At 32.0% G+C, this 17,388-nt stretch overlaps 1 protein-coding gene across 1 annotated transcript in view; it reads left to right on the top strand.

The window, feature by feature from the left end:
• Hdx (highly divergent homeobox) overlaps positions 1-17,388 on the top strand; it is a 127,361-nt gene that overhangs the window by 29,552 nt on the left and 80,421 nt on the right. The window contains exon 4 of the mRNA XM_047536614.1: positions 12,500-12,553. Within this exon, the coding sequence (XP_047392570.1) occupies positions 12,500-12,553 (54 nt within the window). The remainder of the gene's footprint in view (positions 1-12,499; positions 12,554-17,388) is intronic.

Raw genomic sequence — 17,388 nt, 5'->3', positions numbered from 1 at the left:
TTCCCTGGGTACATAGCCAGGCAAGTCATTTGTTTATATAACTTATTTGCTAATGATGAAGTATGAGCCTGAGGTATCTCGGACAACAATTTTTGAAAAGTAAACACTTTATTAAAATGTTGAGTGCAATATTAATCAGATAGAGTTTTGTAACATGTTTATAGGGAAACAGCATATTCAGAATAAGAATTAAAGCAATTTTAGACTTGTGGATGAAAAACATGTTATTTCTTTATAGTTTCACATGTAAAATTGTTTCAGTAGATTTCAAATAATCTTTTTAGCAGTGAGGTATAAACCTACCTCAGAACATCTCTTAAAGTCATAGATCTTCTTTCTGAAAAAATGTGCTTTCAAGTATTTGAATAACAGGCCATGTATGTTTGTCATTTTTCCTTGCTACTGGCTAGACCTACCTGTTATACCACAATACTTAAGGTGTATCAACATTTAAGGTGCTTCCAAGCTATTGTCAAGTAATTTAAAGAACTGTCTTCTCTTCATTCCCTCCATTTTATATCTTCCTGCCTCAATGAAACTCAATAACAGTATAGGAGCAACCTTTAGACACCTGGCCTTAAAAGAAGAGGGACTTGATTATTATAATTGATAGTCTTTTCTTATTGAGAATTGACTCTTAGTTATGTTTTCTTTTTAATAAAGCATGCTTAAAGTAACACTAAATTCATACCATTAATAACCTCCCCAATTTCTTCCCATTCATTAAGCTACTCTTTTTTATTTCTTTATCCTTTTACCATTGTTTGTAAAAATAGAAATTAAATAATGTTTACCATTTGTTGAGGGCCTACTAAGTTCCAGACACAACTATCACTTTACATACCCCATCTTGTTTAATATTCACAATGATCTGGACAGATAAGCATTTTCCCTTTATTTCAACTACTTGTCAAAGGAACAAACAGCTAGGAAATGATAGAATCAGGAGTACAACTCAGAAATACATTATTCATATTTTATTGTTATTGCCTTACCATACAGCATAACTATTTCAACTCTATTTGAATTACTGAAAGGCCTGAAAAAACAGAGTTTAATTAGATTAACCACTCCTTTACAAATAATTTCACCTCTGGTTTTAGCTTTTTATCTTCTTTATTTTTTTCTGATAGAACTTTTAGGGAACCAAATTTTTTATGAAAGAATATTATGAGTGCAATAACAATTAGCAATTGTTTTTTGAGTAGTAATGTCCTTAAAAGAAAAGCAGTTCAATATAACTATTTAGAGCATGAACTTACAGTCTGAACAAACCTGGTTTCATATACAGGCTCTGCCACTTTGTGTGTGAACTCATGCAAATGACTGAACCTCTCTGTGTTACAGTTCCTTCATTTGGTCAGTGGAATTCATACTGACTACTTCACAGGAAACCTGTAATATGAAATGATGCAATCTGTTTAAGACTACTTGTACATTCCCTGACACAAAAACTTTCTTACACATGTGAATTTATAATTTGAAAGTTAATGAAACTCTAATAGTCTGGTTCTCTTTACATTCCACTTCAAGTAAAATTTTACAGAAATCACAATTATCACAGGGTAATTGAGGAGAAAATAGCATTTAGTACTTGCTGAGAGAACACTGGAGGTCAGCTATCCCCCACACCATAACTATTAAAAGGCAGTGTATTCCTATTTATGTTATACTAGACCTCCTCAAGCCCATTTTATCTGAGACAGTATGGTGGGGTGTTTGCAGAGAACACTTGGTACTCACTTTGCCCTATTTTTCTTTTAGTTAGATGAGATTTGGGGAAACTAAGGCAGCCAGATGAAATATAGTACATGAAGATTATCCTTCAATATTCTAATGAAGGTGCATTATCAACACTTCCATCAGAACTAAATAAAACCTATGCTCGTCTTGGCAACTTTTCTAGCTGTGAAGCTATAACTAAACAAGCAGTTCTCTTGAGTTTCTGATGCTGGGACTATGTAACAGAAATATCTACCTCTGCCCTTTGTTAAACTGATCATCTTCAAGCTAAGAACCTGTTTCAGGAAAAATAGTCTAGTTAGAAGCTATCTAGAAGAAAGAGCACAATCGGAGGAAATTCTAGAGAATACTAAGAAGTTGAAATCAGCTCTTTTGTGAAGCCTCTTGGAAATTGCACCCTAAGAATTTCAGCAGTATGAAGTATTAAAGAAACTAGTATGAGGTGACTACCAGGATACCACAGATCTGTTCCATTTCAGAAGCTCTCCAGGCTAACCTCACTGATGAAACCAGAATGCAACCATATTAATGTCCAAAGTGCCATTCACTTTTTATGTTACCTCTGTGTCAGACCACCTGTTTTTGTGAATAATGTTATGAATAAAATTTATTAATAACCATCTATCTGAAGATATTGAAGCATCCTGGAAGACAGGTGGTACAAATACAGGATTTATTTTCATTATTATTTTAGTTTGTTAAGTACCTGCATTCTCATCCCTGTGAGGTCTTTAGAGTTAATATAAGTAGAGCACCTTGGAATTCTTCTAAAAAGCACTATACAAATGTAATATATAGCCAATTGTACAGTAAAAGTGTTTTAGTAGTTTTGTCTTCAGAATTTGCACAACTTGGTACTTTTTTGAAATAAATGTGAAAATTTAGTAGCTGTAGAAACTTTGAACATGGCATCCTACACCAACACAAATTATATTTTTACATGAGGAAAATGAGGACCATTAAGATGGAATGGTATGGTCAAAATAATTTTTTGGAAATTAATCAAATTTTTAAAGGTAATGATAATCTGTGTTGGGTGGGTGGAGTCAACAGGGACATTTTTTAAACAATTTTATTAAGATGGAATTCACATATTATAGAATTTACACATTAAAAGTATAAAATTCAGTCATTTTTAATATGTTCACAGGGTTGTTTAAGCAGTACCATACTCTAATATTAGAACATTTCATCACTTCAAAAATGAACTCCATACTTATTAGCACAGGACATCCACCATTCCAATGTAATCTACTTTTTTCTCCATGTATTTGGCCTGAATATTTAATACAAAGGGAATCATACAACATGTGAACTTTTGTGACTGTTTTTTTCAATTAGTGTAATTTTTTTTGAGGTTCATTCATGTTGAAGCATGGATCAATATTTTATAATTACATTATATCTTCCAATCCATAAACATGTCTTTCTACTTTCTAGATTTTGAATTTCTTTCAAAAATTTTATCTACTCCTCAGTAGACAAAACTTGCAGTACTTTTCTTAAATTTATTCCTACACATATTATACTTTCTGAAACTATATTCAATTGAATTCTTTTCCTAATTTATTTTTCTAATTTTGTTTAATAATAGCACAATATAATTCAATTATGATGATGAATATTCTGGCTGTTTCTATTTGTTTTCTTTTCAAATATAAAATGAGCAGCTCAATTTTTATTTACCACATTGGATATTTAGTTTATTGCATTTTAATTGGGAGGTTTTTAATTATTGTTTCAATCTCTTTACTCATTATTGGACTGTTCAAATTTTCCCATTTTTCATGTTTCAGACTTAGTAGGTTGTATGCAACTAGGAATTTATCTGTTTCTTCTAGCTCATGAAATTTGATGTCATATAATTATGCAGAAAATATACTCTCATGTTTTTTTTATATTTCTATTGTATCAGTAGCAATGTCTCATTTCATAGATAATTTTATTTGCATTTTTTTCTTATTTCATCTAAAGACTTGTCAATTCTATCTTTTTTTAAAAAAAACTTAGTTCCATTTTTATGTTTTCAATTGTCTTTGCTCTTTTCAGTTATTCCTTTTCTAATCATCATTATTCCATCTGCAAACTTTAGGCTTTGTTTGCTCTTCTTGTTGAGGTTGGTGTAAAGTTTGAATATTTATTTGAGATTTTTCCTTTTTCTTAATGTAGGCATTTTTTTTTTACTTTCCCTCTTAGAACTTGTTGTAGTTCATTTTCTGTTGCAATAAGAAAATACTTGAAACCAGATCATTTTAAAGAATGGAAGTTTATTTGGTTTACAATTGAGACTGGGAAGTCCAAGGCCATGTCATAGTCAACCCCAGGACATCTGGTAAGGGTCTTCTTACTACATCATTACCATTGCATAGGACATCACATGGTGATGCAGAGCAAGCCGGCTTTCTTGGATTTCTATTTCTCCTTTTATAAAACACAAATACCATCATGGAGGCCCCACTCTAAAGACTACATCTAATCCTAATTATCTCCCAATGGCCCCACTTTCAAATAACATTAACATATGAATCTGGATGTTAAGTTTTCAACACATGACCTTTTGGGGGACACCTTCAAACCATAGCAAAACTACTTTTGCTGCATCCTGTAAGTTTTCCTATGTTGTGTTCCATTTTTGTTTGTCTCAAGCCTTTTTTTTTTTTCTTCCTTCAATTTCCTCTTGGACCACATTGGGTGTTCATGAGTGTGCTATTTTATATTCAATATAGTTGTGAATTTTATAATTCAAAATTTGCCTGCTATTGAATTCTATTTTCTTACCCGTGCAGCTGGAATAGATACATGACATCATTTTAATTTTCTTAAATGTGTTAAGATTTTTATGACCTAATATATAAAATTTACTGGAGCTAAAGTTATACTCAAGTCTGCCCTTACTGATTTTTTGTCTTGATGATTGCTACATTTTTAAAGTGAGTTATCAAAGTCTCCTACTAATTTTGCATGGTTAATTGTTTATCCCTTCAGCAATTTTATATTTGCTTTAGGTTTTTAAGTGTTGCAATATTCGGAAAAGTTGCATTTATAATTGTTACATATTTTGTTTTCGGTACTGGGTTTTGAACCCAGGTCCATACGTATGCTAGCAAGCAATGTTTAACAGAGCTACATCATCAGATATTTTTTAATTTTTTATTTTGAAAAAGGGTCATGTTAACTTGCCTAGGCTGTCCTTGAACTTGTGATTCTTCTGCCTCAGCCTCCCCAGTGGCTGTTGTTACAAATGTACACCAGCATGCCTGCATGTTATATCTTCTCATTCAATTGGCCTCATATCATTAGACAGTGAATTTCTTTATCTATTGTGACAGATTTCTGTAGAAAGACTTTTTTTTCCCTGTTATAAGGATAGCCACTCCTGCTTTCTCTTGGTTACAGTTTGTATGGAATGTGTTTTTCCATCCCTTCAATTTAAGCCTCTGTGTGCTCTTAAATTTAATGTGAGTTTCTTGTGTGTCACCTATTGTTGGATCTTGCTTTTTCTCCCAAACCATTCAGTCTCTCTTTGTCCTTTGGAGAATTTAATCAATTTATACTTAACATAAGATTGATTGGCAAAGACTTAATATTATAATTTGTTACTTTTGTTCTGATTGTTTTGTAGTTCTTTTTTTCCTTCTTATCATCTTCTTGTATGTTTTGATGATTTTTGTAGTATTATGCTTTGATTCCTTTTTGTTCATCTCATATATTTACTAGAGATCATTTTTCTTTTTATGTACCGTAAGTCTTACATAAAATGTAAAATAATTGTCTTAAAGACTTTGTTGAGTAAATCCAATGCATGCATTTCTTCAGGGACAATTTTTTGAGATTTATTTTTTTCATTGAAAAGAAATAAGTTTCTGTTTCTTTATATTTATGAATTTTTAAAATTGGTTATTTGGAATAAATGTATTTCTAGTCTTAGAATTCTGTTGTAGACATTCACTCATCAGCCTGGCATGCCATTTTATAGTCCCTTGGATCTTTTCTTTATATCTTCCCTGAGCCTGTGTACATGATGTTTACCATTTCCTCTGTATGCACAGCTGCCTTTAATGATCTTAATTTGCCTAAGGGTCTCAATCCTACTTCTCCCAGAGCCCCCAGCTTTCTATTAAATTCCTCAATCTGTAGTCAGCTGACTACTTATGGTTTTCATAAATCTTGTGAAGCTATTGCTTCACAACTTCCCCTAGCTTGAGATTTGAGTTGTGCCACTTTTGGCTGTGGAACTACAGATTAGGAAAAAAGAGACCAATCACTCAGATAACTCCCGGGAAAGTTAGAACTTTGAGAATTAAATCAAATTCAGTCTGATTCTTGTTCATGGAGGAGACTGGGCATTAAGACACTATTTCCTCAAAACTATTAAGCCACACCACGAAGTGAATGTGAGAAGAACTAAAAATAATGCCATGAAATTTCACAAAATTATGAATGTGGCATTTTCTTTGTTAGGTATTTTCTTGGTTGCTATAGATTTAAAATGATTTTCATTGCTACTACAAAGTTATGTTAGCCAGTCATTAGTAGTTTATTTAATGTTTCTAACGGGGAGAAGGATCTAGAGCTTCTTATTCCTTCATCTTCCTGATTTCTCTTTGCTATTGGTTGTTTAAATTACAGAGTCCATGTATCTGTCCCTGTAGAGTTAGTGCAAAAAATAACCAGGTGTTTCCTTTGAAAGCTCATCTTTTGATTCAATAGAAAATTGTGTGTAAAGTAGATAGGGAGCCATGATTCAAAATAAGAACATGAATCCAGTTCAGCAAAAATAATAGCTTGATAAAAACAATAAATCTTTGCTGTTGTTTGGAGATCTGATCTCTGACATACATGTAATAAATTATTTCATTTCAATTATAAAAGTATAATTAGAATTAAAAACTAATACTTGACAATTTATTTTATGAAATTAGCAAGTAACTTTTATAGTTTTCTCAAGTATCCATCTTTTATGAGTAAAATTAGATAATATGCTGAAATATTCTGGAGGTTATAATTTCAGATTCAAACCTGTAATTGTATATCTCTCAGGGCCTTTGAATCAGAAGAAAATCATCCACATACTAATTAATCTTATATCTCTACATTATATTAAACAACCAATATTCCAGAAGTCAGGTTTGCTATGTAATGGTTGAGTACTTTTTATAATTTCATTGAAACATCTTATAAAATAATTATAGTTTCCCTTATCTTAATCTCTCGGTGTGTATAAAATTTAACTAAGATAATATAGAAAAATACCACATTGGATGTCAATTGCAGGAACTTTTAAAGTTAATAAACATTTTAAACACCAGTTTCTTATCATTTAATAGATTAAATTTCATGTATTTAAAAGTGTTAGTTGCTTGCTCAAAAGTGGTAGTATTAAAAGTAATCTGTAAAGATAATCTAATTTCTCAAATATTTTACAGAGATTTGATGGAGAGAGGAGGGGAGATTTTATATATGCTAGGACACCGTACTTTTTTCCAGAACACATTGTTCTCAGCAAAAAGCAATGATTACTCTCCTCTTTCAACTTCTTACCCCATGCAACAGTCTCTTGGATATTGCCACTCTTGGCCTTTTGTTGAATTTTGGAAAGTCAAAGCTAGTGAATAATGAAGACCCAATTTAATTCAATCAATCAGAAAATAGTTATTGAGTGTCTATCACATACCTAGTAGTGTTCTCTGTGTTCTATACCTTGTAATTGAAAACACATAGGGAACCCTGCCAATTAAACAGAATGATTGATAAGTTCCCATGCCCAGCTACTACCAAAACAACTAGTGGAAAGATAAAACATTGATTTATGAATCTGCTTCAGCTGAACTTTCTGAGAGATCCAGTTATTTCTGGTTATTTTAGTTGATCAAATTGTATTCAATAAAACACTAGTTAATATAATTCTCAATTTTCCTGGCTCACATAACAGTATATTCATATTGTAGCAATAAATGAATAAATTGACCTAAACTTTTGAAAATAGAGTTTTTGGGATATTTGCAGAAACAGTATAACAAAGTTTTTTTAAATCAAACAAATGCTTTTATATATTTGATCACTGTGTGACTACTAAAGCCAAGTCATCTCTAGTGTCTAAATGGTATAAAATGAAATGGTATATCAAAGGTTCTTTTAAAATTCCTTAAATCACACATAAAGTTTAACTATATACATATCCTCTTGTGCATTTACAGTCATGTAATCAGTACATATAATGTAGCATTGATATTCTGATATATAGTATATCATTTTGCATGATGTTATTGTTCAATTCACAAAATTTAACTATGCATACAATGTGACTCCAGTTTATATCCAAATAAGTGTGTTCCTTCTTTTAATGTATTCACTCTTGGCCATATGATAGAGTTTTCCAACAGCAGACACTTCCTTGCATTTGCATATAAAGTTGTGATCCTCCATTAAATTGAGCAGGTCATTCACTTTGGAAGGCAGTTTTATGATAGCCATGAAAATACTATTCCCATTATGTCCAAATTGTCTAGTTCTTTTTATCATATGCATAAGACCCTTCTTTAGAAATATCTGTTATTTTTCTCTTCTCAATTCCTAACTCCCTTACCCTATTTTCAACTGTGGATTACTTCTTGCCAAAGCTATTTTAAAAGTTACCATAATCCTTCAATTCACTATACACACATAGGCAAACTAAGTTTCCTCATATATAAAAATACAATTGCAACAGTATTGTACATTTGCTTGAGAATCTTCAAAGTTTTCCTATTTTCTACAACATTACTTATAAATGTATCTGGCACTTGTAACCCCTACAAAATGACCCCAACTTCCATTTATAGTTCTAGTTAAACTGACTATTCCCCAAACACATCTTGTCCTTTTATTCTAATATATTCATGATGTTATTTTTCCTTGGAATACTCTTTTTTGATTTTTGTCCAATAAAATTTTAACCATCTTTTAAGTTTTAGCTGGGGTAACAATCCACAAATGGGTGCGATTTTGTCACGTTTTGAACTCCTTTTTTAATTCAGTTTTTGTATCTCATTATGACACTTACCATAGTTTTCATTTCTTGTTATTTGTTTGTTTTTGAGTCAGGGTCTCCCTATTTTTCCAAGGCCAGGCTGTAATTCATGATCCTCCCACCTTGGACTCCTAAGTAGTTGGGAATACAAGCATGCCAACATGCCCAGGTTTTATATTTTCTTTTATCTTAGAGTCCTTTGTGTGCCTGTCTTCTCTCTTCCTCTCAAATCATACTTCTTGCCCTCCAGGACATTAGCATCTATTTCCTGTGGCACCCAAAATAGCACCTCATATAGAAGACATACTTCAGGGACATTTGAATGGAATTCAAATTATTTATTTTGGAAAGTTATACATATCAATTTTAATAATGCTCATTTTGTCGTAAAGTTTCTTGAAGTTCTTTTACAATTGCTTTAACAGCCTGAGGAATTATTTTAAATGCTTTTAGTGGTGACAAATCATTAAGTGTTCAGGGAAATTTTGATTTGGAAAATAGAATTCATTCTGATCCATGGTTAGTGAATAATATGAATGCTCAATCTGGGCTCTATAGTTTCAGTTAAGATAAAAGTAATGTGAATAAATGAGATAATCTTTGGTTAGGCATATAATGACAATTCCAGGAGTTCCCCAAATAGTCGCAACAAAGGCAACATAATTATGATGAATTTAGAACATCCTAAATTTTCTAATTTGAAACTTGCAGCATTAATTTGATCATGTAAGTCCTAAAATATTTGTAAAGTCAGCCTTGTTCCCTTTTATATTCATTTTGTAGTTGTCCAAACCAGGTTCTTGAAAGTATGTTTAGAACTGATATATCACTTAATCAAGAAATTATGGCACTTCTCAGTTGAGTATTACATTTTATAGCTTCCAGTGAGCCTCTCATCAATATTGCACCAAATAAACTTCCCAAATTTGGGGAAACATTTATCTGTACTATGAATCATATTAGCCTACAAATTTGGCTACTCTGATTATTCATTTCTGCGTTTTACTATAAATATAAGGAACTAAAGACTACATTAGAACAGAAAAGGTGATTTGAGTTGAATAAATATTTGAGTATCATGCAGCTTTCCAGTAATCACTGTTTTGGGGTTCTGTTTTTTTTTTATTTGCAATACATTTCGTTTAACATATTTTCTCTAGAAATTCTGTGTAGCCAGTTGCAAATTGTCGTTACTAGTGGATGGGAATATATTTACTGACACTCCAAAACAATTGAATATTATGGAAATATTTTAGCTGATTTACCTTTCTCTTTTTCATTTGGTCTTTTGAGTTACATATGACAGTATATTTTGAGATATTTATACAAACATGAAGTATTAATTAAGATCCCAGTCTTGCAGATGCACATGATGTGGAGATTCACTCTGGTGTGTTCATATATGTATATAGGAAAGTCCTGTTAGATTCATTCTACTATCTTTCCTATTCCCATACCCCATGCCTTCCCTTCATTTCCCTTTGTCTAATCTACTGAACTTCTATTCTTCCCCTACTCACCCCCTTTTTGTGGGTTAACTTCCTCGTATCAAAGAAAACAATTGACATTTGCTTTTTTTAGGGGAATTGGCTTATTTCACTTAGCATAATAGTCTCCAGATCCATCCATTTACTAGCAAATGCCAGAATTTCAATCTTCTTTCTGGCTGAGTAATATTCCATTGTGTATATATACCACATATTATTTACCCATTCATCTGCTGAAGGGCACCTAGGTTGATTATATAGTTTCGCTATTGTGAATTGATCTACTCTAAATATTGATGTGGCTGCACCGTTGAAGTGTGCTGATTTTAACTACCTTGGATATATACCTAGGAGCAGTATACCTAAGAGTGGTATAACCAGGCCAAATGCTTGTTCCATTCCTAGTTTTCTGAGGAACTTCCATACTGCTTTCTTTAGTGGTTGAAACGATTTTTAGGCCCACCAGCAATGTATGAGTGTACGATTTACATTTCTCATTGAAGCTAACAATCAACTAACTTTGAAAACCCAATTATATATGGGTGTTAAATTAAGAATGTCTACACTTTAAAGACTTTTTTCAGAAGAAACCTCTTTATCACCTTCAGTACATTATTTAAAAAATAAATCATTAATATCTTGTGAAGATCCCCTACCATTTAGTTGTCATGTTACTCTATTGGTATTTTGTCTTGAGTAAAACTTGGTTCTACTTATCCTTAAAAGTATTTGGAGTTTATGATTTTTTAAGCTTCCCCTTGAATATTGGTATCTTTGTGGCTCACAGTAGTATGTATAGTGGTCAGGGACAGGGATAATTTTCCCGAAGTTAGAATAATTGAGATTAACACTTAACTCTTAACATAGATTATTTGATCATTACTCATTCTCAGTAGGCATACTAGTATATAGGCCATCACTGTATACAAGTTACCAAAACAAATATTTTAATGAACATACATTACCAACACCACTTCCTATCAAGGCTGTTTTGACTTATCAGCATCTCAGAGAAAAGTGTTTGGTAGGGAAAATAGGGGCAAGTAACAAATATGGAGTACTACTCAATCCTTGTGTGTTCCATGAAAAAGTGTGATTAATTGCCAGCTATCATGAACCACAGTTCTAGGACCACCTTGGTCTTTGTAAACACTCCCCAGAATTCCACTCCCATCTATTCCCTTGCATGTCTATGCTGAGATAATAAGGTATTTATGATCATTTGCCTTAGTGGACTTTACTTTAAAAGGAATAATCATGCTATTAAATAGGATTTTGTAGAAGGAAATTGTTTCAATTTCAGATGTGATTGCATAGGTAGAGGAGAGATTATTGAAATTATTATATCCCTGGGTACCATAATAATTTGTTCCATTATTTAAATGTAAAATGTTTCAACATTTTTGAGATTATTAGGCAGTATTTATTCAATAATACTTGTGTACAGTGCAAGAAATATGTGGTTGAGGTTTGCAACATTCCAAAACTTCACTACCAATGCTAAACAATGGACTGTACTTAACAAAGAACATATTTTATGGAACACATATTTTTATCTAGAGAGGTTTGATGTATAGATAATATTGCCTAAAGATCCACATTTTCTCCTTTTTGCAGTCAAACATTATTTATACAAAGAATCTTCCCTTAAGTCAGTGTTTTATTAATACCTACATTTCACCATTTCAGAAGGAAGTGGAGAGGATATGGTGAATAGGGTCTAATGAGGGCATGGTTTGGAGAAAAAAATGTTTCATTCATTCTTACTGTAGACCTAAGGTTTGGATTAAGAAGGCACATGCAGTAATGATTATATTACTGCTGATTTTGGAAAGTAAATACAGGTAAAATGTTTAAATGGTTTATAGCACACAACTTTCATTATGAAGTCATCTGTTGCTTGATGACGATGCCTATTTAAAATGTTCTTGAAACTTTTTCACTTATTCGACAGAGCATTGCTTTTTATTTTAATTTTTATATTGTCAGTAGATTTCCAAACCCCCAATATGGCACTAACAATTCTAGAGCCCCCACAATGTCCAAGAAACTTTTTTGAAATTGCAGGAAATCTATGCACCACTTCCAAATTTTTGCCATGAATAAAGCCCATTTAAATGGGATAAAAAAATTGCCCATTTGTAGAATATTCTCTGAACACAATCATATCTTGAAATCATATATAATTGTTTAGGTGTTTATCAACATTACAAGTAGTTTCAACGTATACCTTACTAGATTTCATTTGCTATTTTCACAGATTTCAGGAAACCTTACTGTGCCTTGGATTACAGGGTGTTCTAGAAAAAGAGCAGTAAGTAATCTTTCATTTAAAGCAACAAATGTTTTTCATTTCCTGTTGTTAGTAGGAATGCCATTGATAAAATTGTCATGATTTTTGTAAAGCTGGCAAAATTTAACCTTTATAAGACTGAGTTGTCTCAATGAACACATTTTGAATTGATAATATTTATGTATACTACAATATAATCTTAAATATAGTAATCAACACTGAATAATCTATCAGTGGGTCATTTTTTCCTGCTTTAAAATATTCAAAGGTAATTCATAAAACATCATATTTTGCATACATTTAATTAGCCTGGTTAATTTGATCACCCAATTGAATCATGATTGATATGAAATAAATCAACTGATATTAAATTATTTACTATTTTAATGGAAATCAATATTTAGAATTAATTAGTAACTAATACTTAAGAATCTTATTTTGTTCTCTGACTTTGTTGCTGAAACTGTTATGATTTTTTTAATGTTAATATAAAAGAAGTTCAATAAAATTGTGTTTTATCAAAGAACCTAATTCAGGTGATCTGCATAGGACCCATTAATATGCATTTTAACAAGTATTGCAAGATATTGCGTTGTAATTGGTACATAGGTAGAAAAGTATTAAAGGGTTTTTAGTCATAAGAGAGAGACAAATGGAAATTTAGAAAGATAACTCAGGCTTCAATATGATGAATGATTTGGAAATAAATATATGTTGAGCCTGGACTTCAGTGTTTGACACTATTGTTTGGATTCCTTTCTCCCTCCTCTTCCCCTAGAAGCAGAACTATAAACCCTGGGAAATAATACAAGAGGTCACCAATGGAGAACTCTGAAAGGTAGAAAGAAGATGATGATTGGTTAGGGACTCTAGGACTTGGAAGAACCATAAGGTGTCCCCCCCACAACTTAATAGTAGATGGCTACCCAAGCTAAGCAACTCATGACCCCCAAACAGGCAACAGAAAGAAGTTTGGATGGTCTCATTATTCCCCCAAGGAGTCCACATGAGAGACTTGTAACATTGGCAAGGGAGATAAATTTAAAGTCTGCACTGATATTAAGTGACCAGGGAATTTCCTTCCCAAGGCTTGAACCACCCCTTCCCTCTCTTCAAAACACTAGGCAGCAATGCCAAGGAAGATAATGTTGCAAAGAGCAGACGGGCCTGCAGAGCCTTTGTCCCTATAAGCTAGATAATTTTTCCTCTCACCTAGAAAATTAAGTGGCTGGTCAGCAACAGAAAGCAGGGTCAAGCCAAAGCAAACATCCATATCTGCAAGTGCTCTATTCGTCCCTAAAAAACAGTGAATCCATTTTCCCACCTAAAGACAATGATCTGCTGGTTGGTACTAATAGGCAGAATCTCCTCACAAGTGCCTGGGCTGGATAAGGTCTTTCTGTCCCCTTAAGTGGTACTAGGAAGGATCAGTGGAAGCCTCAGTGACATCAGAAAACTACAGCGTATGCAAATAACACCACATAGGTTCTGAAAATTAAAGTATCACTGGGATCATAATGCATAAAATTTGCCCAGGACCTGTGCGCTAAACCTAATTGAGTGACTGCCTGCTAAAGTAAAAAGATTAAATAAGACTGAAAGTCTCCTAAAGTACAGACCAATGTTCAGGAAACAGTCTAAAATCACCCATCATACAAAGAAACAGGAAATCGCACCTTGAATGACAAAAGGCAATCAACTAAATCAAGCATCAAGATGAGTCATATGATGGAAATACCTGACAGATATTTTAGGGCATCGATTTTAAAAATGCTTCCACATACAATTACAAATCATCTTGAAGCCAATAAAAAAATAGAAAACCTCAGTAAAGCAGAAGTTATCAAAGTATTATAGAATTGAAAAATGCAACTATTGAAAACTTCGTAGATGGTTAAATATTAGAGTGGAAATGAAAAAGAATGGAATCAGTGAACTTAATAATAGATTACTAGAACTAAAATATGTAGAAGAACAGAATATTTTCAGTCTGTTTGGACTTAAAAATAATAGGCTGGATTTTCTTGTAGTTAATTATATCTTAATGAAGCTTTAAAAAACTACTCAATTTAGATATTGGAAAACCTGTGTATTTTAACATACTTTGTAAGTGTAAATCTCATGAAATTTAAATATAAGAACAGTGTGTAATGAAAATTTAAATTTCAAAATGACATTTATAAAATGCACATTGGATTTCAAAGGCAATATGATAAATTAGAATATGTGTAATATCTCAATAATTTTTATAAGTTGTGGTAAGAACATTTAACAATATATACTGTCTTAAAAATTAAATACACAATACAATGGCATTAATTGTAGGAATATTGTTGTATAGCACATTTTTAGAACATACTAATTTTTCTGTTATTGATTTTTTATTTAAATGCAATATATATAAAGTTTTTGTTGTGATTTTTAGACATAAACATAGTGAAATGTTTACTATACCCAAGAAAATTAGCATATCCAACTCCATACATAGTTACTAATACTTGCTTTCTTTTTATCAATCTTTTCTATTTATTGTAGTGCTAGGGATGGAAGCTAGGGGACTTGCACTTGCAATTCCTACAACTCAGCTATATCCCCAGTTCACTGTTTCTTTTTTAATGATAAGTGCAACTACAATCTAATATTTTAGTAAATATTCAATATATAATACTTTTTTGTAATTGTACATACTGGTGTGGTATTGTGTGCCATTTCAATACATATATACAATGTGTAAGCATGTCCACAATATGTAATGATCAGATCATAGTAATTGGCATATTTGTCACTTCAGACATGTATCAGTTTTGTGTGTGTGTTGGCAACAGTCAACATTTCTTATATTAGCAATTTCAAAACGTTCAATTAATTTTTGTCAACCATAGTTATTCAACATTCAACTATAGCTATACAACATCCAACTTTGCTCCTGTGTCCATTAACTATCCTTTTTACTTTCCTCCCTCCCCTATAAAGTTTACAAGCTCTGGCAATGACAATTCTATTTTCTTCTTCTTTTATACCAATTTTAGCTTCCACATATATGAGAACAAGTCACGTTTGTCTTTCTTACTTGACTCGTTACACTTAACAATGTTCTCCAGTTACATCCATGTTGCTGCAAATGGCAAGATTTCACTCTCTGTGACTGGATGATATTCCATTCTGTATACATACCACATTTTCTTTACTCATTCTGTTCCTTGGATATTTTTAATACTGCTACAAAAAATGTGTGGGTAGATGACTCACTGATTTCAATTCCTTTGGCTATATACTCATGATTGTGATTGCTGGTGGCTGTATTTTCTAGTTTTGCGAGTAACCTCCATACTTTTTTTTCATGGTGACTGTATAACAGAATTTTATTAACAAGTATCATTCTGTACATTAGATCTCTAGACTTATTCATTCTATATTACTGCAACTTGGTACCATTTAACTAACATCTTCCCATTTCACTCACATCCCCATCCATAATAAACACCATTCTATTATTGCTTCTATGTATTTGACTTTTTAGATTACATATTCAAGGGAAATCATTTCTTTGAGGTACGAATTTCATTTCCTTTGAATATATACTCAGAAGAAGGATTGCTAAAACTTCTATTTTTTATATTTTTTAATTTATTCTAATTAGTTATACATGACTTTAGAATGCATTTTGATACATCTTACATATATGGAGTATAACTTCTCATTCATCTGGTTGTACATGATGTAGAGTTACACAGGTCATGTAATCATACATGTACATAGGGTAATAATGTGCCATTTATTCTACTATTCTTCCTATCCCTGTGCCCCCTCCCCTCCCTTCACTCTCCTCTAACTAGTCCAAAATACCTCTGTCTGCCCCCCATTGTGAATTAACATCCACATATCTGAGAAACATTCAGCCTTTGGTTCTTTGCAATTGACTTGTTCTGCTTAGTATGATATTCTCCAGTTCCATCCATTTACGGTGGAGATTTTGTTTTTAAAACTTTTAAGAACCTTCATCATTTATTTCTATAATGGCTGTACCAATTTACATTTCCACCAGCACTGTGTAAAAGTTCTATTTTCTCCATGTTCTTGCCAAAAGTTATCTTTTGAATTTTTGATAACCTTCCTAACATATGTGAATTGATTTCTCATTATGGTTGTGATTTGCATTTCCCTGATGATTAAAATGGTATGTATCTTTTTATATATCTATTGACCATTTGTATGTTTTCTATGGAGAAATACCAATTCAGTTCCTTTCCCTATTTTTTCCTATTAATTTATACAAGTTTCTTATATATTTTAGATATTAACTCTTTAATGGATATATGATTTGGAAACACCATTCTGCACATTACCTTTAAATTGTGTAGATTGTTTAATTTGCTGTGCAAAAAATTTTTAGTTTGATGTAGTCCCATTTGTTTATTTTTGTTTTTGTTGCCTGAACTTTTATTGTCATATAAATTTTTTTTACCAAAGTCAATGTTAAGAAGCTCTTCCTTATAATTTCTTCTAGGAGATTTATGGTAGCGAGTCTTATATGTAAGTTTTAGTTCATTTTCAGTTGATTCCTGTGATTGTTTTAGGAAAGGTTCAATTTCATTCTTTTATATATTTCTATCCAGTTTTTCCAGCATCACTTAGAGGTCATAATTTCCCCCGTTATTTATTCTTGGCACCTACGTGGATAATTAGTTAACCATATCTGCATATTTATTTCTGGGCTTTATTCTGTTTCATTGTTCTATATGTCTGTTTTTTTTTTTTTTAATCGTCTTTTACTGATTTGTAGTTTCATTCCATTGTGGTTCAAAATTATACTTGGCATGATTTCAATCATCCTAAATTTGTTGATTTTGTTAAAT

This window comes from Sciurus carolinensis, chromosome X (assembly GCF_902686445.1).
Source record: "Sciurus carolinensis chromosome X, mSciCar1.2, whole genome shotgun sequence".
In the NCBI taxonomy this organism is placed as follows: Eukaryota; Metazoa; Chordata; class Mammalia; order Rodentia; family Sciuridae; genus Sciurus; species Sciurus carolinensis.
This window is presented reverse-complemented; position numbering and strand designations above follow the sequence as displayed.